At 40.0% G+C, this 21,793-nt stretch overlaps 1 protein-coding gene across 1 annotated transcript in view; it reads right to left on the bottom strand.

Annotated features, from left to right (window-relative positions):
• acss3 (acyl-CoA synthetase short chain family member 3) overlaps positions 1 to 21,793 on the bottom strand; it is a 42,198-nt gene that overhangs the window by 5,728 nt on the left and 14,677 nt on the right. The window contains exons 10-15 of the mRNA XM_022749583.1: positions 6,482 to 6,577; positions 6,132 to 6,195; positions 4,717 to 4,798; positions 4,255 to 4,377; positions 4,056 to 4,155; positions 3,675 to 3,850 (exon numbers count right to left, since the gene is read on the bottom strand). Coding sequence (XP_022605304.1) covers positions 3,675 to 3,850; positions 4,056 to 4,155; positions 4,255 to 4,377; positions 4,717 to 4,798; positions 6,132 to 6,195; positions 6,482 to 6,577 — 641 coding nt within the window. The remainder of the gene's footprint in view (positions 1 to 3,674; positions 3,851 to 4,055; positions 4,156 to 4,254; positions 4,378 to 4,716; positions 4,799 to 6,131; positions 6,196 to 6,481; positions 6,578 to 21,793) is intronic.

Below are 21,793 nucleotides of genomic sequence, written 5' to 3'. Positions count from 1 at the left end.
AGGCCAAAAAACGACATAGTATAGTAAGGCAAAAAAATGTCAAAAAACATCATATTATAGTAAGGCATAAAAGGCCATTATATAATAAGGCATATAACGCCAAAAAACGACATAGAATAGTAAGGCAAAAATTTTTTTAAAAACGTCATAGTATAGTAAGGCATAAAACATCATAGTATAGTAAGGCAAAAGAAATGTCAAAAAAAGTCATAGTATAGTAAGGCATGTAATGCCAAAAAACGACATAGAATAGTAAGGCAAAAATTTTTTAAAAAACGTCATAGTATAGTAAGGCATAATAGGCCAAAAAACGACATAGAATAGTAAGGCAAAAATTTTTTAAAAAACGTCATAGTATAGTAAGGCATAATAGGCCAAAAAACGACATAGAATAGTAAGTCAAAAATATTTGAAAAAAAAAGTCATAGTATAGTAAGGCAAATTTTTTTTTGAAAACGTCATAGTATAGTAAGGCATAAAACGTCATAGTATAGTAAGGCAAAAAAATGTCAAAAAACATCATAGTATAGTAAGGCATAAAACGCCATTATATAATAAGGCATGTAACGCCAAAAAACGACACAGAATAGTAAGTCAAAAATATTTGAAAAAAAAGTCATAGTATAGTAAGGCATAATAGGCCAAAAAACGACATACTATAGTAAGGCAAAATTTTTTTTTAAAAATTTCATACTATAGTAAGGCAAAAAAATGTCAAAAAACATCATAGTATAGTAAGGCATAAAACGCCAAAAAACGACATACTATGGTAAGGCAAAAAAATGTCAAAAAACATCATACTATAGTAAGGCATAAAACGCTATTATATAATAAGGCATGTAACGCCAAAAGACGACATAGAATAGTAAGTCAAAAATATTTGAAAAAAAAAGTCATAGTATAGTAAGGCAAATAACACCAAAAAATGACATAGTATAGTAAGGCAAAATTTTTTTTAAAAACGTCATAGTATAGTAAGGCATAAACGTTATAGTATAGTAAGGCAAAAAAAATGTCAAAAAACGACATAGTATAATAAGGCACAAAATGCCAATAAAAACGACATAGTATAGTAGGTCAAAAATATTTGAAAAAGTCATAGTATAGTAAGGCATGAAAGGCCAAAAAACGTCATACTATAGTAAGGCAAAAAAATGTCAAAAAACATCATAGTATAGTAAGGCATAAAACGCCATTATATAAACATCATAGTATAGTAAGGCATAAAGCGCCATTATATAATAAGGCATGTAACGCCAAAAAACGACAGTATAGTAAGGCATGAAAGGCCAAAAAACGTCATACTATAGTAAGGCAAAAAAATGTCAAAAAACATCATAGTATAGTAAGGCATAAAGCGCCATTATATAATAAGGCATGTAACGCCAAAAAACGACATAGATTAGTAAGTCAAAAATATATGAAAAAAAAAATATATATATATGTATAGTAAGGCATAAAACGCCATAGTATAGTAAGGCAAAATTTTTTTTAAAAACGCCATAGTATAGTAAGGCAAAATTTTTTTTAAAAACGCCATAGTATAGTAAGGCAAAATTTTTTTTAAAAACGCCATAGTATAGTAAGGCAAAATTTTTTTTAAAAACGCCATAGTATAGTAAGGCAAAATTTTTTTTAAAAACGCCATAGTATAGTAAGGCAAAATTTTTTTTAAAAACGCCATAGTATAGTAAGGCAAAATTTTTTTTAAAAACGCCATAGTATAGTAAGGCAAAATTTTTTTTAAAAACGCCATAGTATAGTAAGGCAAAATTTTTTTTAAAAACGCCATAGTATAGTAAGGCAAAATTTTTTTTAAAAACGCCATAGTATAGTAAGGCAAAATTTTTTTTAAAAACGCCATAGTATAGTAAGGCAAAATTTTTTTTAAAAACGCCATAGTATAGTAAGGCATAAAGCGCCATTATATAATAAGGCATGTAACGCCAAAAAACGACATAGATTAGTAAGTCAAAAATATATGAAAAAAAAAATATATATATATATGTATAGTAAGGCATAAAACGTCATAGTATAGTAAGGCAAAAAAAAAGTCAAAAAACGACATAGTATAATAAGGCATAAAATGCCAAAAAAAAGTCATAGTATAGTAGGTCAAAAATATTTGAAAAAGTCATAGTATAGTAAGGCATAAAAGTAAGGCAAAAAATTGTCAAAAAACATCACAGTATAGTAAGGCATAAAACGTCATTATATAATAAGGCATGTAACGCCAAAAAACGACAGAGTAGTAAGTCAAAAATATTTGAAAAAAAAGTCATAAAAGGCATAAAAATGTTAAAAAACGACATAGTATAATAAGGCATAAAAATAAAAAAAATATATCATAGTATAGTAAGGCATAAAATGCCATTGTATAATGAGGCATAAAAGCACATACTATAGTAAGGCAAAAAAGTAAAAAAAAAAAATTTCATAGTATAGTAAGGTAAAAAAAAATGCCAAAAAACAACATAAGGCATAAAACGCCATAGTATAATAAGGCATATTAACGCAAAAAAAAAAAAAGCATAGAATAGTAGGGTAAAAAATTTGAAAAAAAACATAAGGCATAAAACACCAAAAACATCATAAGGCATAAAACACCAAAAAATGACATAGTATAGTAAGGCATAAAATGACATAGCATAGAAAGGCAAAGTTTGAAAAAACGTCACAAAAAAACGACATAATATAGTAAGGTAAAAAAATTGGAAAAAACATCATAGTATAGTAAGGCAAAAAAAAAAAAAAATGTCATAGTATAGTAAGGCATAAAAGGCCATTGTATAATAAGGCATATAACGCCAAAAAAACGACATAGTATAGTAAGGTATAAAATGATAGAATAATAAGGCAAAAATTTTTTGAAAAAACGTCACAAAAAACGACATACTATAATAGGGCAAAAAAATCTGAAAAAACATAATAGTACAGTAAGGCATAAAAAGTAAGGCATAAAACAGCATAGTATAATAAGGGATATAATGCCAAAAAACGACATACTAGTAAGGCAAAAAAATGTCAAAAAACTTCATAGTATAGTAAGGCATGAAACGTCATAGTATAATAAGGCATAAAAGGTCAAAAAACGACAAACTATGGTAAGGCAAAAAAAGTTTAAAAAGAAATGTCACAGTATAGTAAGGTAGCGCTCATCCTCTTCCCTGCAATTCCCAAGCAGGAGGGAAACCGGAGCGGCTCGGTAGACTGTTGTTGTTGTCGTCGTTGTATGTTTACATGATATATAATGTGCCTAAAACCTTGTATAATACAAAGAGGTCTTACATTTCAGTGGTCTAACGATGTCTCCATGCAAACCCTGTGTTTACACCTGTAAACAGAACTACTACATTAAGGCGTAGTGTTTCTCAATTTGTCATGTTCTCTTATGGGATCGTTGGCACCTGATCAGCAGAAAACTGAGTTGGTAACTATAAAGAGATGAAATCCCAAATGAGCTCTCAGTTGTATTTAATGAGTGCAGGGCCTGCTAATGCACCATCATTACTCACATTCTGAATTGCAAAAATAGCTTTACTCTCTTCTGAGCTACTGGAAATGTAAATGAGCAACTTTGCACAGGGGACAAAAAAAAACATTTTATTCTGCAACACTTAACTTTTTAAAAACATAATAATGCACAAAATATTTCCCTAAGGGTTGTGTTGTACCTTGTAGGGCTTGCCATTGACCAGGTTGGCTAAAGAGGAGCGAGGGATCTTGCCAGAGCGCGTCTTCGGCAGTCCTCTGACAAAAAGCACTCTCCTGAAGGCAGCAACGGGTCCGATGCTGTTTCTCACAAGCTTCACCATCTCATTTATGATCTCCTCTTCATTTTTCTGCACACCTGAGACAAACAGGCAAACAGGCACATACATTTAAACAAAACACACACAGTTTTAATGCCACCTGGAGAATAATTTTCATTTCAACACAAAAAATGATTATAGTAATTTTAAAAAGTGTTTATAATACAAAAAAAAACTGTGGAAAACAATACTGGTGAGTGCTATCTTACTTTAATGCTACACCATACATTTGACATGCCTCACCATTCTTGAGCACACACAGGGCCAAGGGAATGTGACCCTTTAGAGTGTCCTCCAGACCAACCACAGCACAGTCTCCCACTGCAGGGTGCTGCAGCACTGACTGCAAAACACATATATATATATATATACATACGTGAGGATACCACAAAGAAGCGCTGGGGAAACAGTCATGTCACCTCCTCTCTTATCGCTCTCCTACCTCCTCCAAAGCTCCAGCAGACAGCCTGTGACCTGCCACGTTGATGACATCATCAGACCGGGACATAATGTAAAGGAAGCCCTCCTCATCCACATATCCTGCATCCATGGTGTCATAGTAACCCTGATGGTGAAACAGCAAGGAGGAGGGTTGTTGCTATGTTACAGCGTGATGTAGTAGCTGGAGAAGGTCACAGTCTATGGCTTCATAAATTGTAATTCATGAGGTCAGTTTTTTTAATTCAGGTCCTCAGGCTGCAATGAAGGTTTTCAACACTAGAGGGCCACCTTTTACCATGGACTTCTCACTACCCATTCCACTTCCATGTTTTATCCAGTGTCATAAACACTTTATTGAGCAAATCTTCAATGAAATACAACTGTTCTTAGATCAAATTCAAGCTTTTCTTTCACTATAAGTTATTTCATGTATAAATTGTTTAGAAATGATGACACAACTTACTGGGAACTTAGTGAAATAGAGCTCCTTGAACAGATCGTGGTTCTGCCAGAGTGACAACGCTGCTCCAGGTGGTAAAGGTAGTCTGAGGGGAGAAGTACAAATTTCATTTCATTTCAGGAAAAGTTAAATTCCAATATAACTCTTTTAACTATTTAACTCCACTTCTGATATATTAGCAAAACTAAAGGTGAGTCTATAACACAATAAATCAATTATGTTGATGTGCAGCGTATCAGATTTTACTTGCTAAAGCCATTAATACTTGTGAAGATGGATATTTCTTTGTTTCACTTCACTGCAGTTAGTCTAAACACTGCCAGGCTGTACTAGACTTCACCACGCCTCAACTGCACAAAGAGACCCAAACACACACACTCACGCACAGGGCAGACAGGGTTGCAAAGTCACTCAGTCTTTGTTTATCAAGGGACTACAAGCAATCCCGCTTCTCGATTAGTGTCTTAACCAAGACAGTTCCATTTCCCAGGTCTGAACCCAAAACGTGCTTCTGCATAGATTCATTCCACTACAAGCAGAATATTCAAATATACAACAAAAAAAATATCTTATTTCTGATGCTGATTAGCTGTTGGACAGGGGTGATAAAAAAAAAAAACATCCTTTCTGCTGCAGCAAAATCTGCAAAGAAAAACATATATGATATAAGCTGTGCTACTAATGCACCAGTTTGGCTGCTTGCTTGCATGCTCATCTTCTGCACAAAAAGCTCCACTTGAAACAATAAATGTGTGACTAAAATCAATAAATCAATAAACTAATAAAATGCATTAACACAATATTTCAGAGCTCTAACACATTACAGGTCATTATGTCCTCTGCTCCCAGCAACCACACTCTCTGTAAATACTGAATATGACCTTATGAAGCTGTTGTATAGCTTTTGAAAGAACGGGACTGGCACAGACTTCATGGCGACTGGAACGAAGTACAGTAACACAGCTGTTCCTGTCTGTTTACAGCTCTACCTGTCCTTATCCCTGGATGCACTCTATATGTGGATTCTTTGGAAATCCCCCTTGTTGGCACAGAGTCAAAACCAGCAGTTCCAAAGAACAAGGGAACAGAGTTGGAGAGTGATAACAGATAGGTAGCAGGCTGGACAATAAGGCAGCACAAAGGTCTGGGGGGGGGGTTTGACTGCTGGAGCTTTTACTAAAGCAGCTGTCTTACCTAAAAACACACCAATTGCCTTCTACAACCTCAGCAAAAAAAAAAAAAAACACTGAGTGAGGTTTGGAATTTACCCAAAAGTGAATTATTAAAATTAATGACTGAAGGATTGAAGTTTAAATTTGATCAGTGTGAAAAATGCTTTTATTTCACATTGTAAAATGTGCGAGCAAGTGACAGAAGAAGATAAGCAGCTCACACGATTGTAAACACACTCAGCTTACCTCACCACAATATTTCCCAGGGTTCTTGGCTTCACCTCCTGCAAGTCATCATCGATCACTGCGACTAGTGGAAAGGGAAGCGCACACAGTTTATATTCAGAGGTGGTGTATCACCCGCTGGCAAAAATATTAAACACTGTGCAGGGAATTACAAGTTTTATCCTTTTCTGTTTTGGTTTATCTTTAGATATCTGTAACTGAGTGACAGCAAATTTAACTTAAACACATTAAAATAACGAGAAAGATAGAAATACACATGCAAGATGTTCCTGTTTATGCACAGGAAAACGCTGGTTTGTGTTAAGTGTGTATTATAGCTGGGATATGGGATCGACAGCTCTACCTCTTACCATTGTAACCTGGAACAGGTTTGCCCGCCTGGCCTGCAGGTGGCGTGAGTGAGTTCCCCAGACCAATACACGAGGAGGTGATGGCTGAGCCAGTTTCTGATGAGAGAGACACAGACAAAGAGATTCTTAAAAAGTCATATCTGTGTGGGAGGTCCCTGAAGTTAAAGCCAAACACATGAGCCGCGAATCTGTGGCGTAATACGACAATTATGACACAACCTTATTGTTTTCTGGATTTTCTGTGCTATATGCAAAAGCTAAATCTTCCAGTGGTGGGCTGATCAAAGGAGCTTGTGTGGTATTGGGTTGCATTCCTCCTGTAAGCAGCATTAACCTACATTATGCAAAAACTATGACAGCTCCTATGGGCTCTCCCCGACTCCACCGCTCAACTGTGCTCCACTTTACAGCAAAGACTCGCCTGTTTGTCAGCCCCCTACTCGCCCACCCAGTGAATGAATAACAGAATCGATGCAGCTCAGTAAGCAAGATTACATCTGTAATCACACGGCAGCAGACAGGGGGCCCAGGATCAGCATCTGTCTTCTATGTTTAAACTTAAGTTTGAAAACGCTGTGAAGAAATGCTCCAGTCTGTGGGCGTCTGTGGGTTTAATCGGCATAAACATAAGAACAATGATGCAGCTGAACACTTCCATCTGTCCATCATGTTTCTCTTTTACAACACAGCTGATGTATCACCTTACATTCACACAGTAGGTGACAGACGACAAAAAATAACCTCCAGCATCATGATTCCCATCATTTTTGCCTGTTTGCTTGTGGTTTTTCTTTATTGGTTCATGCTGTTTGCATCTTATGGACTTTAATTTGCTGTTCAATTAAATACTAGATCTTTGATGGCATTTCAGAAACAGTCATCCCGTGGGATTAGTGATTCTTATTTATTTTACAAACAAGAGGCAGATTAATTACCTCATGTGCTGCAGTTTTATTCACTAATATGCAAATGTACGCACAAGCCGTTCAAAAAGGTAATCAGATCATCTAGCAGGGAGTGCATGCAGTGTAAATCTGATGTTTCTGTATTGTTCTTAGGTTACTGCAACCTAAGAGTGTCATGCCATTTTCTTGTTAATATGCAAATGTATGCAGCAAGGAGCACTAAAGCAGAATTAGATCATTTATTGCACATGGAGGAAGTAAACAGTCTCGGTCATTGAGTCTTCTAAGATATGCAGTCAGGTGCGTTGCCGGTGGGAGAAGTGCCTTGTCTTCTGAGAGGGCAAAAGCCAGTGGCAAAACATTCACGGCAGCAGCAGGCTCATTCAATACAACAGTGATTTGAGGCAGCGTAGAGTCCTCATTAAACCTTGAGGGGAAGCTGCAGTAGCATTAGACTTTACCAGGGTTACATACCTGTCATCTAGATAGAAAGACTGGGCTGCAGTGAGAACCTGATCACCACAATTAAAGGGACAAATCGGAGTGCCACTCATAGAAATAAAGGGTATTACTAGTCAAATGTGCCCCTGAGGTAGCATTAAATTTCAACATGCTTGAGGCAGTGTCAGATTTTGGGATAAGGAGCCTCAATCCATGAGATCCCCACAGAGTTCTTTTCGGAAAAAGGAAGAGCAGGATGTTCAGAACATGATGTCCCCGAGAAAGATGTGAGGGACACGAGATCAACGTGGACCCAGACACAAATCATCCGCAGCACCTTGCTGAGCTTCCAGTTCAGCAAGGACTTCCTGAAGTGGATACAGACAGTGTCTTCCCTCTACTACTAATCAAACAAGTGCAAACAGATATAGACCTGCTTCCAACTCCAGCACAGCAGGCTTCAAAGACATGAGCTCAGGAGCAGGAGGTTGCTGTTGGTTGAGGAAGGGATTAAGTTAGCAAATGAAGATTGGGGGGGGGTTGTAGAGTTTAACACATCAGCCAACCGCAGCGGCCTCTGAACTGGCAACCACGTACGCCTCATTCATCAGTGGCAGGTTAGCCACTCCCTGCAGGGTTCAAAGCCCCATCAGTGTCAGTAAAGACGGTGCTCAGCAACAATGATGGAAAAAAAGAAAAAAAAAAGAAAAGATTTTTTATGCCTTCAGGGGGGCTGTTAGTCCCACTCACCTTGTCAGAGAGCAGGGTCACGACAGGGTGATGACAGACCCCCTGTTGCCCTTTGCTTTCCCCTCAGGTGTGTAGCAACACACTTCTCCTTGCACTACATTTATGGCCATCACATAATCCCAACGGAAGCAGAGCAAAGGGGAAATACTGTAACTTGTAAAACAGAAGCTAATAAGTTTCTTGGCGTGGAGTTTCAAATTCAGTTTTGATATACTTTGTGATTGGTGGAACATTTGAATGATCAGTTATAAGTTATGGCTCTTTTGCCTTATGCAAAAATTAAAAATCAAGTGAACCTTATTTACATATTAATATAAAGTTAAATGATCAATAGCTAATCAAACTACATGATAATGAACCTAGACATAGTCCTATCCAGTGTTAATAACGAGCCAGTACTGGGCCAACCAATATATCAGTCTGACCCTGAAGGACGCTGTAAGGGTCCTTTAAAAGCTTGACGGAATTGCACGTCAATTAAAGCTCGCCACGACCACTGAACCGTGTCAGCACGAGGGGAGTGTTTAAACCTGGCTGTTTACAGCTGGAGCCGCGGAGCCCGCTGGCGGCGATTCAGGCCCAGAGAGTAAATTCAAAAACACAAATGAAAAAAGACAGTATAATTGGACCTTGACATTTTACAAGGCATACAGGAAGACAGGACTGGCTGTGCTGCTCTCAGGCATGAAATTAAACCTTTACAAAAGCAAAGATTTTCTAAATGATAATTAGCTGCATCACTAAAACATTCTGTCCTCGCATTTACATGAAGGACGGCAAAGATGACAAGAAACATAACTCGGCTTTTTAAAGCTGAGTCAGATGTTTACCGATAACTCCTAAAGGTTCGCTCCTTGGCCCCGAATGCGACGGCATAATAGATCATAGCACAGCAGCTGTTGCCTGTTTACATTCTTCCACCCTGCAGCTCAGAGAGAGCACATACAAAAATGATTAGAACAGCTCTAAAACATGACGTTTATCTGGAGACATTTCTGACAGTCTGACATTTTGAACATGCTACAGGAGCTGCAGCAAATTAAGCAAGTGTTTTCAGATGTTGAGGTGGAAGTACGGCTATTGACATTCAGCACTGTGATCAACTCCACTTAAATAACTCAACAGTATCAAAAATGAGCATCTTCCCATGGGGACAACATCTCATCAGAGGGGTTATCTGTCCAAAACATATCTATTTAAGGGTCAAGTTAGAAAAATAACCTTCCTGGAGCTAAAACAGACAAAAGTAGATCCATTGCTGCTATTCTGGTCACACTGAGCAGAGAAGATTAAATATGCCGGATGAGAAAGGTAGACAGCACAGGCTGTGGAGACAGGTGAATGAACACTAGAAGAGAGAGAGGAGGAGTAAAAACATTGTTTGGGGGCTTGAGATGATCTCTCACACACACACACACACACACACACACACGTATCCATACTCAAGCTGTGTGGCTGCCTATCTGCGTGTCTGACTGACTACTGATGTGAGTGTTTGGCAAACACACACATACACACGTAAGTATCAGTCTTCCCCCTACTCCCACCTCAGTCTTTCCCTTTTCGTTTGCTCCTTCTTGCTCCCTCGCGCTCTCTTTGCCTCTGTACACAAACAAATCAATCTTCCTTCGACCTGTTGGAGATGAGCTTGGCTAGTGAGAGGCATTTTGAGTGTGATGAATGGGTTGCGGGTGGGGAGGGGGGTTGTTTGGAGGATGTGTTGGAATAGCAGGAATGGGCGATTCGGTGGCGCCTTTTCAGCTGAGAAGGTGCTATTGAACAGCCGAGCTCATTATGAGCTGCTTGGAGGGAAACTGCTGTTCAGGAAAACAAAGATGGCTCTCTGATCCTGCTCTCTGTCTTTTCCTCTCTCTGCAGATCCCCTTCTTCTTTCTTACACAGATGAAATAGCTGTCTTCTCCTATAACAATGTAACCCTGCGCTTCCTCTCCATCTGTAGGGTGTGCACAAAAGATACTGGCTGAAGGGCGACAATGGGCGTGATCAATGTTACAAAATGAAATATGAGAGAGCAGCACGGTCATTACTCAAGTGTTATCTTTTTGCATCAATGCAAAATATGCTGATTCACAGAATTACAAATAGAAAATACATCAGAGTTACGAGTGTAGACCAACTAGAACATTTGTTTAGTTCCCTTTAGTAATTCATAATCTGGAAAGCGGCAATGGTACAGCTATAACTATACATATTAATAGGGATGTCCGGACCTGATTTCAAAGATCGGTATCCAGGCAGATCAAGGCAATTTTTAACTGATCTGTATTGGCTGTATTGAGCACGAACTTAAGCCCGATCCTTTCTTTTTTTTTCTTAACATCACCTGTCACAAGGGTGTTGTGTTGAGCACAATTTGTGGCAGGATGTGGCTAAATGTCTGCAGAATGGAAATATTTCAAAATGGAAAGCGAAAGCAGCCACTCGTTACGTCTGCAATGTGAGCATTTCACCAGGCGGTAGTAACAGAGCTGCGTTCAACACTACAGCATCTACAAATCCCTCTACGGAATACAGCGAGTTCACTCAGGTAACTCAGGCAAAGGCTGCACAGAGGCAACACGCGCTGGAGGATACTTTTAGAAGGACAGACAAATTTCCTGGAGACAGTAGGAGACAGTGTCATCTCACAACATTATTAAACAAAAAGAGACAATAAAACCAAAATGAAACCAAGATGAGAGCTTAAACGCAGAGTAGTCAGTATGTGTTTTGACATCCACACATTTTTCAATAACTCCATTATTCTGCATTTGAAAACAATCAGCGATTGTGACGATAAATCGCCATATTTCAGCTTTAATTTCTGAGTTGAATTATCTTGCACTATGTGTAATAACAGTTAGCGTGAATGAACATATTGGAGCATTTAGCTGCTAAAAGGACAGATGTTTCCCTTACTTTACAGCCTGTATCCACTGCCCCAAAGTGATAAACTGTTAATGCAGGTTTAAATCTGAAAATCATCATTTAATATTTTCCTATAAAATTCATTGTACTGGGCTACGAACCAAAATACAACAGGAAGTGTGTTACTGTCCAAATATTCATGAGTAAGTGAGTAAAACCTGATTTGAAGGCGGCCATTTATCTGACAGACTGTTGAATGTAGCTGCCACATTGAAAAGTTTAAATTAGGTGTCAGGTAAATGTTGCCGCTTGCACCTGGTGCCTGATGGCAGGTCCCTACATCCTTCTCCTCGTTTGACAGGATTTTATTTAGACCGTTTCATTTATTTGATCTTATTTTTTTTACTTCCTCTGTGCTCATGTTCTTTTTGCCTCATCTGGTTTTATTTCTTTTCATAAAGTACTTTATAAAATCCTTAAGTGAAGTGCTTTATGGATATAGTTTCTTATTATATTTTCCTAACCTGCATTAATGTTCACCTCGGAGCACAAATGTGCACGAGTTCTTCAGTCTGTCACAGAGACATTTGGAGGGTTAGAAAGGGACGCCAATTCTCACCTACAAAGAAACGCTTGTCACTTAATGTCTCAGGCGCAGTAAACAAAAACCATGTCAGAAATAGCCGAGGGGGTGCTTTCTGTACATCATATATATGCACAGTAGAGCTCATGGTTGTCCTGGCGATGTGTGGTTGCTGGGGTAACTCGGTCAGGAGCTAAACAAGATAGTCGACCCGAGGTCATCTGAAAAGACAGTGTGGCGTAGGAGGATGACAGGATGAGAACAGACATACAGAGAGAATAGATTGCAAGCTGCTTGAACAGACTGAAATATAAAAATTTTTTTCCCACATTGATTTATTTCATAATACATGTTTCAATTTTTCTTGCTTCAGAGAAAGCCAGGACTTCATCTACCTCATGCAGTAGCATCTCATATAAAATGGTTGTGAAAACACTGAAATTTTGAAAGAATAGGAATTCATGAATAATACCTTTACAGCAGAAATTCTCACATCAAAACAAAATGTGTCTCACTTTAAAGACAAGTGGGCATTGTCTGTTTTTTTTTTCCGGCTTTTTCCTCTAAGAATTTGGGTCCACGAATGAGTGAGAGCTCAATCTTACTACAAACCTGTGGGATTAGTTCTGCGTTCTGCGATTAGGTCTGTGTTGGACAATGTAGCTTAGGCTGCTCAGACTAAGACCACAATTGGCAGTCTGCTGAGGAGCCACACACACACACACACACACACACACACACACAGGTAGAACCCAAAGGGTTGGTTAGCCAAGCCCTTCTGATTGGGCTGAATGTGAAAATGAAGGAAAATAACAAGACAGAGGAGGGAATGTAAAATGCGTGGGGAATAAGAACATGTTGCAGCAACTGCAAAAAGGTTGCTGATGCCACCCACCAGACAGACATGAAAGAAAGATGAGCAATCAAGTATAACGTGCACGCACACACACATCTGCACGTGCTCTCCCATTTAGACTCTTCAAGGGACAATTTCATTCCATCAGCTAAAAACATTGCCTCCCTTATCACTTTTCAGACAGCTCGGCTCATTCCCTCAGAGCTAAGTTTATGCATACAAATTCACTACTTAACTTGCTAATGAAAGACCTCCGTCTTGTGCCTCAGAAACCTCAGCAGACAAATGCTACAATGGCTAGGAATGAATGCCAGACGAATTCCCAGGTTAGGGAGGCGATGACAGCAGCAGCAGCCCCCCCCCCCCCCACCCACCCAGTAAACAACAAGGTAACACAAACATGGCATCTCGGCTCTCGGAGATGTAATTACATGAGCCACAACATCTGCGCTACTGTTTCTGCAGCCATCTAATGAGGCCGAGTGAACGACGGCAGCTTCTTTTTTTTTTTTTTTTTTTTTTTTTTTTTTTTTAGGGTGCTCGTTGTTGAATGACACGAGGCACAAAGCCAACGTTCCCACACATCTCCCAAAGGTGGGCAACTGAGCACGAGGGTGACACGACTCAGGAACAATTTACTGAAAAGAGACGTATTCTGATTTGTGTTGGTTTTCTGTTGTGTTTTTAAAGGAGAAGCTGAGGGACCAGTCTATACGCAGATAAGTGGTGGGAAGGAATACCAATGAGGCGAGGGCTCTTTTACAATTCTACTTTAAGCCTTTAACCTAGAGGTGGGGATTTGCTCTCCTTCAGCCGGAAGAACACCTGTGAAGTTGCAGATGTCAGGCAATAAGGTCGGGGTCGCAGCACTTAAATTATTGATGAAGATGTTGGATGGGGCTGAGGTCAGAGTTCTGTAAAGACCAGGCAAGTTCTTCCACAACAAACCCGTAGAACCTTTTTTTTTTTTTTTTTTTTTTTTTTAAATGGCGCAGCACAGGGTACTGTCATGTTAAAACAGGAAGAGACCTTCCCCAACCTGTTGCCACAAAGTTGGAAACACACACACACACACATCATCTGCATCACTGCATAAAAACAGCCTCAGACCAAAAGCACACAACAGAATATTGACAGTGTATCCACACACTATACATACATATAGTGTAGGTTTCCAGCTGTACAGTGGGGGAATGTAGCATCATTCTGCTTGTGTCACTTGCTGGAAATCAATTTGCATATATGAATTGAAATGGCACATTATATGTGCAAATTATGAAGAGTTACGAACAGACACCGTTTACTGCACAAAGCAGAAATGTGATTTTGATGTGTACCTCATCCCTGCTAAAAAAGATTACAGAAGGTAATTTACACACTGGACACATGTTGGATGGTGCCTCTTTTCTGAATGTGTTAAAATATAAAAACAGCTGAAGTTAAACCTCAAGAGTGAGAATTCACACCTTCGATATGAGTACTTGACATAAATACAGCTCAAATTATTCAATCCTTTTTTCCACTGATATCTTTTTCTAAAATAATCCGACTTCAACAATGACTGCAAGTTCCAAACGAAACCTCTTTTGTCAACTGTTAACTTTAAAATAAGCCATCGCAAAACCTACTTCTCTGCATCATTTACAATGCTTTATATTCTGCACCAAAGTAAAAGCACAGACTCAGGTATGATTGGGGTGCAACAGAGAAGTTAATAAGCTAACCTCATGTAAAAGATATCCTGCAGGTGCTGGTATATTCAAATTTAAAATCCACGCTGCAGAGGTTATATTCCTGTTGAGCTCTTCAGTTTCAGGTTAAGAACCCTTATTAACCCCCGATCCAGTGTAGTGTAGTGTAGTGCCTTCTGTCTGCTGAGTTACTGAAGGCTGGGCTCTTAAAAGCCTGTTTTTCTTCAGTGTTGTTTTCAAAGAGGCTGTAAAGGTCTGTTCACAGACCGTCTGAAAGTCTGACTATTTTCCAACAAGGGGAGGATGTGTGTGGAAAAAACAACCCTGTGTTAGCGCTGCATTTGGCAAAGGCCAGAGGGAGAAACTGTCCATTCTACAATTTATTTTACAAGACAAATGCTTTGAGGAGGCCCAGTTCACTTCTTTTTTTTTCTTTTTTTTTAAAAGATAATTCCATTCTGTGTATAAAGGCATCTGCTGTCTGTCAGAGAGAGTCAGAGAAACAAAGACAAACTGAGAGAGACAGTCAGGCAGCGCCAGAGAGACACACAAATACCTAAAACACTACTATAAGTCCATTCGCTCACTGGTGAAGCAGCCAAACCCTGCCAACTGGAAACACACATTTGTTGCCAGGCAACACCAGTGACATCAGCAACCCTCATCACCCCCCTCCATCCTCTGCCAATGGCACTTGGGCTTAAAATAGCGCCACAGATTATTATCAGGCTTCAAAATGGCAGGCATTTTTTTTTTTCATATGCACATAAGTGAAAGTGAGCCGGGCTGCCGCTGGCTTCAGGTGGCTCAAGGGTGACGGGATAAGCATGTGTGCATGTGTGTGTTGGGTGAGTGTGGGTTAGTAGGGGGTATTAATTTACAGTGCATTCAGATACCTTCACTTTTTGCACATTTTGTTGTGTAGCAGGCTCATTTCCCTCATACATCTCCACTCAGTACTCCAAAGCAAAAACTTGAATTTTAGATTTTTTTTTGATGATTTATTAAAAAGGAAAAACTGAAATATCACATTGACATAAGTATTCAGACCCTTTACTCAGTACTTTGTTGAAGCAGCTTTGGCAGCCTCAGTCTCTTTGGGTTTTGCACACCTGGATTTGGGGATTTTCTGCCATTCTTCTCTGCAGAGCCTCTCAAGCTCCATCAGGTTGGAAAGGGACCATCAATGGTGGTCATTTTCAGGTCTCTCCATAGATGTTTAATTGGGTTCATGTCAGGGCTCTGGTTAAGGGTTGTCGCTAAGCCACTCCTGTGATGTCTTGGCTGTGTGCTGAGGGTTGTCATCCTGTTGGAAGGTGAAGCTTTCCCTCAACCCTGACCAGTGTCCCTGCCGCTGATGCATGATGCTGCCATCACTGTTGGGATAGAATTGGGCAAGAGATGAGCGGTGCCTGGTTTCCTCCAGATATGACGCTTAGAACTGAGGCCAAACACAGAATCTTGTTTCTCACAGTCTGAGATTCCTTTAGGTACTTTCACTGAGCACAGGCTTCCCTCTGGCCACTCAGCCATAAAGTCCAGATCGGTCAGTGATGGTTGTCCTTCTGGAAGTTTCTCCCATCTAAGAATTATGGCGGCCTCTGTGCTCTCGGGAACATTCAATGCAGCAGAAATCTTTTTTTGTAGCCTTCCCCAGACACAATCCTGTCTCTGAGCTCTGCGGGTAGTTCGTTACACATTATGGCTTACAATTTTAGCAAGAGGCTGCAACATGAAATGTGAAAAATTATATATGTATATGTGTAGGTGTGTGTGCATGTGAAAGAAGCATATAAACAAATAATATAAAGGCGGTGAAGGTAAAGGGGGAGAGATGGAGCTGGAGGAGAGGGTTAGTGTGCAGTGGTTAGAGTGTGCAGGTGAGAAAAAGGAATGAGGTGTCACGTCTGGGCTGATGAGACGGGGTGAATCAGTACATCAGATTACGGCGGCAGTCTGAGAAATGATTGCGTCCACTGCACATGGGAATAACGAGCGCACCAAATCACTTCTGCTCTGTATCAGGAAACTCATCTTGCCACGTTCTCCAGGGTAAAAACTAATCACAAACTAAATTGGTCAAATTAGTTTGATTCTCATCCGTGAGCTCATTAAGCACAAATAAATATTTCCAGTAAAGAATGTGTAAAATTGGTTCTGCACTCGATTTATGATAAAAAAAAGAAAAGAAAAAGTATGTTTGACAAATCAAATACCAGCAGGTGTTATGCTAAATTATTGATCTGGATATACATTGTACAGAAATGCCCCTGAAAGACATGCTTCAACACAGGACGCTGCCTCTCTCCATGACACCAGCACAGCAAACTGCCTGTTTTGTGTCAGCTCCTTTAATTTTTCCAACCGGGCTCTTCTGCAGATCTAACGAGAGCTCCGCTAGGAAGGAGAGAGCGCCGCCGGCTCTGTTGTGTGATGCGACTGTTTACCAATCAGCAGTGATACACAGCTGGCTGCAAGGTAGGGGAAGCCTCCAGGGGATGGATGGGAGGATGATACGAACCAAAACCCCAAGCTGTTTTTAATCTTTTCAGAGCTATCCGCCTGGCAATGAACTGTTTCCACTATAGGGGGATGATGTCAAAGATAATGAATTGGATTATGCATTTTTCAACCAGGAGCTGGAAAAAAACATGCTCTGTTTGATAAATAAAGAGTTCTACAGTGATGATACAGCAGCTTTTCACTGAGCAGCAGGAGGACACACTTTAAAAGTCTGTTAGAGCGAAGCGTCTGGAGTAGTGGCTTTAAAGCACGTCATCAAAAATAAAATCCAGTGACCAATATTTTATTTTATTCATTGTTAATTTATCCGATTCATTCTGCGTACAGTGAACTAAACAGCCTCACCTACTCAGAGGTGTGAAAGCCAAAAGGAGTAACCTTGATTTTCTGTGCTACATCTCAGAGGATCCTTGTTTTCCTTCCTTCCAACAATAAAACATTTATACATTTGAAAATAACCTTGAGTAACTTTTTCATCTCACACAAACATTTGTAATGTACTTTCCCACTTCCTCTAGGTATTCACTCTCAAGGTCACCCCAAACCAAAAGCTACATTCAAACAATTGTTCACCATCACAAAGACCAACATCAAATCGTTCTGATCCTCTCTTCTGAGTGATCGTATAAGAAAATATATATAGCAGATTTCAGGTAAACCAAATCTCAGAGGGTTGAATGGTCGGTCCAGGTGGGTGGGGCTTCGGGCATGGCTGAGAGCGGTGACTGCTTTGCTGTGACATCACAAAGTTAAGGAAGTCCTGGCAGCTCGTTTTAAGACAGAGTCTCTGAATACAGGCTGTGAGCATTTCTCTGTGGACTGAGCGCTTTGATACTTTCACAGTATTAATATAGAAGCTAGACCTGCTTTATAAATGAAAAAACACAAGGAAATATCACTTTATACAATATGGGACCTTTAATAAATCTAGACATGTTAGGGAAATTACACTACTTTAAAATTCTGGCTTGCCGTTCTCTTGAACTACTCTTCCCATCATTGCTCATGGTGCCTGTTTTTTTCGCCATCGATTTGAGCTTTGAGCTGCTGAATATAACATTGTAGGATTACACACACAGAGCTGGAAATATTAATGAACAACTGGAGTGGTGATCCATTTTGCAGGTGACTATAAAAATCAAAGCCCTGCTGTATAAGTGGAAGGACGGATCTATCAATATTTATAGATGAAAACTGTGTGAGACAGTGACTTAAAAAGACACCGTCACAAGTTTGAAAAATGACTTGCCTCTCAGCTCGAAGGCAGAAGATGCAAACAAACTTTGCTTTTTAGGTGTTTTGACTATAATGAGCTTCTCAAGGAGGAGTCCGTCTCTCCTTTCTGTGATGCTCATTTTGGAGTAAACAAGCCTTGAATGCTAAACTGCTTTCCAATGGCCAAGTTGCATCTCTTTTGCTGAGAAGGGGAAGATGAAGAGGAGTTGTCAAGGCACTGGCATTGCTAAAAGTTGCTTGATCGATGTTCTGTCTTCAAGGAGACAGTTATTACGGTGCAGCATGACACTCCCAGCAGGGTGAGTCAGGAACTCAGTACAGGCAGGAGGAAACCGTATACACACACTTTTCTTGGGCACTGTGTACACTTTTTTTTTTTTTTACTGCCATTTGATAGATGCTGTCAATATATCATACCCAGCATTATAGGATCACACTGCATGAGGGTTTTTGAAAACACCCAAGGATTTGTCACTAAGTGATCAAAGTCCCCCTCGAGCAAGAAGAGGCTAAAATCACGAATTCATGCTGATATTGAAAGAATGACGTAATATTTGTCATCCATTTTTATACTACAAGTTCTATGCACACATGCATAAGTTATATCAGGCTATGGCAACACCTCTGGGTATGATAAATTAATTGTTGGTTTGGGTGTTAAAAAGATATATACCTCCAGCCGACTGTGACCGCTGCAACAATTCGGATGAGAAAAAGGTGTTGCTGGAAAAAGCAGGTGAGCTTAAGATAAATTAACTGTGAAAAGTTGCTTGGTTTCTTCTGTAACTTCAGAAAGAAATTACAAACTATGGTTGTTTTAATGAATATGTATAACATGGCATAGTATATTTTTCCCCCCCCATCCATCTCTTCCACCCACACATTGGAAGTCAAACTGCCTGAGACACACAAAGAGAAAGCAAGTGAGAAGTGGAGTGACCCACTCTACCGTGAAAAAGTGGAGAACACATTTGGATTGCAGCCCTGGCCGCCAGCTGCCAGTTATTGAGTTTAGCAGGGGGTGAAGAATCCAATGGGATTTACACATCTAGACAGAAATCAAGAGGGCGCCAGAGGTTTTTCTCCAAACTCAATAAATCACCTGACTCGGGTAGCCACAAAGTGTGGCAGGATTTTGTTTGGTGTGTGTGTGTGTGTGTGTGTATGTGTGTGTGTGAGGGAGAGAAAGGAAGCGAGATCCAAACCTTACTGTGCTAAAAACTCCCGGGTGTTCAAGTAGAATTAAATGTTATCTAACAAACACTGAGGCTACAGAGAGAAAGCTGTGAATCAGCAGCTCTGTTCAACACATCCAGGAAGGGTGAAACTTTGTTCTAGTCCAACCACCTGCACTGCCAGTCCCACACAACCGAAGCCAGAGCTACAGGTAGAGAGCTTTGGGATGTAATATACATAACAGTGTAAACAACTAAATCACACAGCACCAAAAGGCTTGCAAATGTCATAATCTTGTGTTTACCTGTGTGCACGGCTGCTCATTCTAAACCCTCCAACTCCCACACTGCTCATGCGAATAGTAAATGCTCTACCAAAAGCCTTATGCAACAAAAGACCAGTGTATGCGTGTTTCAACTGAGCACAGTAATACAGCAGAGAAAGAATTCACTGCCATGATTGAACTTCAACAAAATTGATTTTCACTGTATAAGCCCACTGCTAAACTGCTGTGTCCTAATTCAGAGGCTGGATGGGCACCAGTCAGGAAGGTGTCACTGCAAACCAGACCGAACCTGTGGCTCGTGTAGTTTCACAAAGACCAAAACTATCGGTGCATCTATGTAGTCCGCCGTCTTAAAACAGTAAATATGGCCAAGTTTCCCACCAAAAATGTATGGCCTTTGAACTGGGAATCGGCATGTAGCCTGCAGTGGGATCAGCAATTCAAACTCAAGAGACTGAATTGATCAATCACATTTCTGAAATATTGCAGTATTGAGCTGTTCACACTACCGTTGAGCCTGGACAGACCAATCAGCCAAGTGGGCTAATCTTCTCTTGGATCAGAGTGTGCCGCCTATACAAACTCAAGGTCGATGCATTTCCAACAACCCGACAACAGTATCGATTCCATATTTAACACAGAGATGTCGTCTTGTTCGGCATTGATCTTCCGTTTGCGCAGGCAGGACATTACAAAACAAAGAGACAGCCAATTGTGCTCTATTGCTGTCCCTGGCACATTTGTCATTGCTCACTATTACTTGGGGAGGGCAGCAATAAAACTGAGAGGGGGAGGAGGCACGACATTGGCGTGATGGCACGCTGCCTGGACTCAAGCCTCCAATCCAAGAGGCTAATAGGGTCTAACCCATTCAAGAACCATTAGAAACCAAGGCCTGGGAAACAATGCATTCCAATTACATTTCTTATCATTCAGACCCACAACAGCTGTAATGAATAATAGTTAAATTGTGAGGTGAGGAGAGGGAGTTTCTGGACAACAGCTGCAAACTTCCCCTCGCTTGTCAAATATACAACCACTGGACTGTGAGTTAAAGAGCACGACCTAGCAAACCTTTAAAATGAAGATCATGACTCGGCCTCCGTGAGCATGATATTAATCTAAAGTGCACCGGTACACTGTGGTATTGAGATATTGACTGTGTTAATGGAATTTTTAAGGAGTAGACAGAGTTAAATGAAAGCCCCTCTGCACTAAGACTGAATACCCACAAAATACTGTAATTGTGTTGAAGTGAGAAATCGACATTATCACACACGGTTGGGTGATCCTGGTTTTGTGTATTTGGACTCCCAACTCTCCCAAAAAAAAAAAAAAAAAAAGTTTGGAAGGAGACAGTAATGACTCCACATCAAATAGTCAGATTTAAGGCATGCTTCAGTGGGAAAGCAATTTCAACTTCCACTCCTGAGCTGATGGACAACGTACCCGTGATTGTTTTCTCTCCCTTTATCTCTTCACTAAGCACACAACTTAGTCCTCACATCACAGTCACTCAGTGCCCCACAAGGCCGCAAAGTCAATTAAACATTAGTCAACTCGATGAATGGCGATGCCAATCAAATCCCTTGTGCTGCCCAGGACTGTGGCCAGTTGCTCTCTGGGAGACTTCCCACCTGACCCCTTTAAAATTTGTCAGTTTTGACATATCAAATAGAAGCAACAATGTCTTTTCTCCAAAGAGATATCCGGTGATCTGTCTGCACACCTGGTGGGAAAGATGACACGTCACTTTGTGTGATGATCGGCTCCCAGAGACGCTTGGAAATTTGAACTAAGGGGGTCTTTAACATCATAATTACTCCAGTAGTTTTTGTATTGTAGACTAATCCCTTGGTCTACTATAGAAAAAAACACAGAAGGGATTAATCAAAGTGGGAAGCATGATAAAATGTGCTCCATAATGACAGCAGGCTTTCAGGGAATAGGGATTTTCTGGAGTTATGCCTCTTCTCAAGGCCAAGTTAATGTCAATG

This window comes from Seriola dumerili, unplaced genomic scaffold, assembly GCF_002260705.1.
Source record: "Seriola dumerili isolate Sdu_G_001 unplaced genomic scaffold, Sdu_1.0 BDQW01000138.1, whole genome shotgun sequence".
NCBI classification, from domain to species: domain Eukaryota; kingdom Metazoa; phylum Chordata; class Actinopteri; order Carangiformes; family Carangidae; genus Seriola; species Seriola dumerili.
This window is presented reverse-complemented; position numbering and strand designations above follow the sequence as displayed.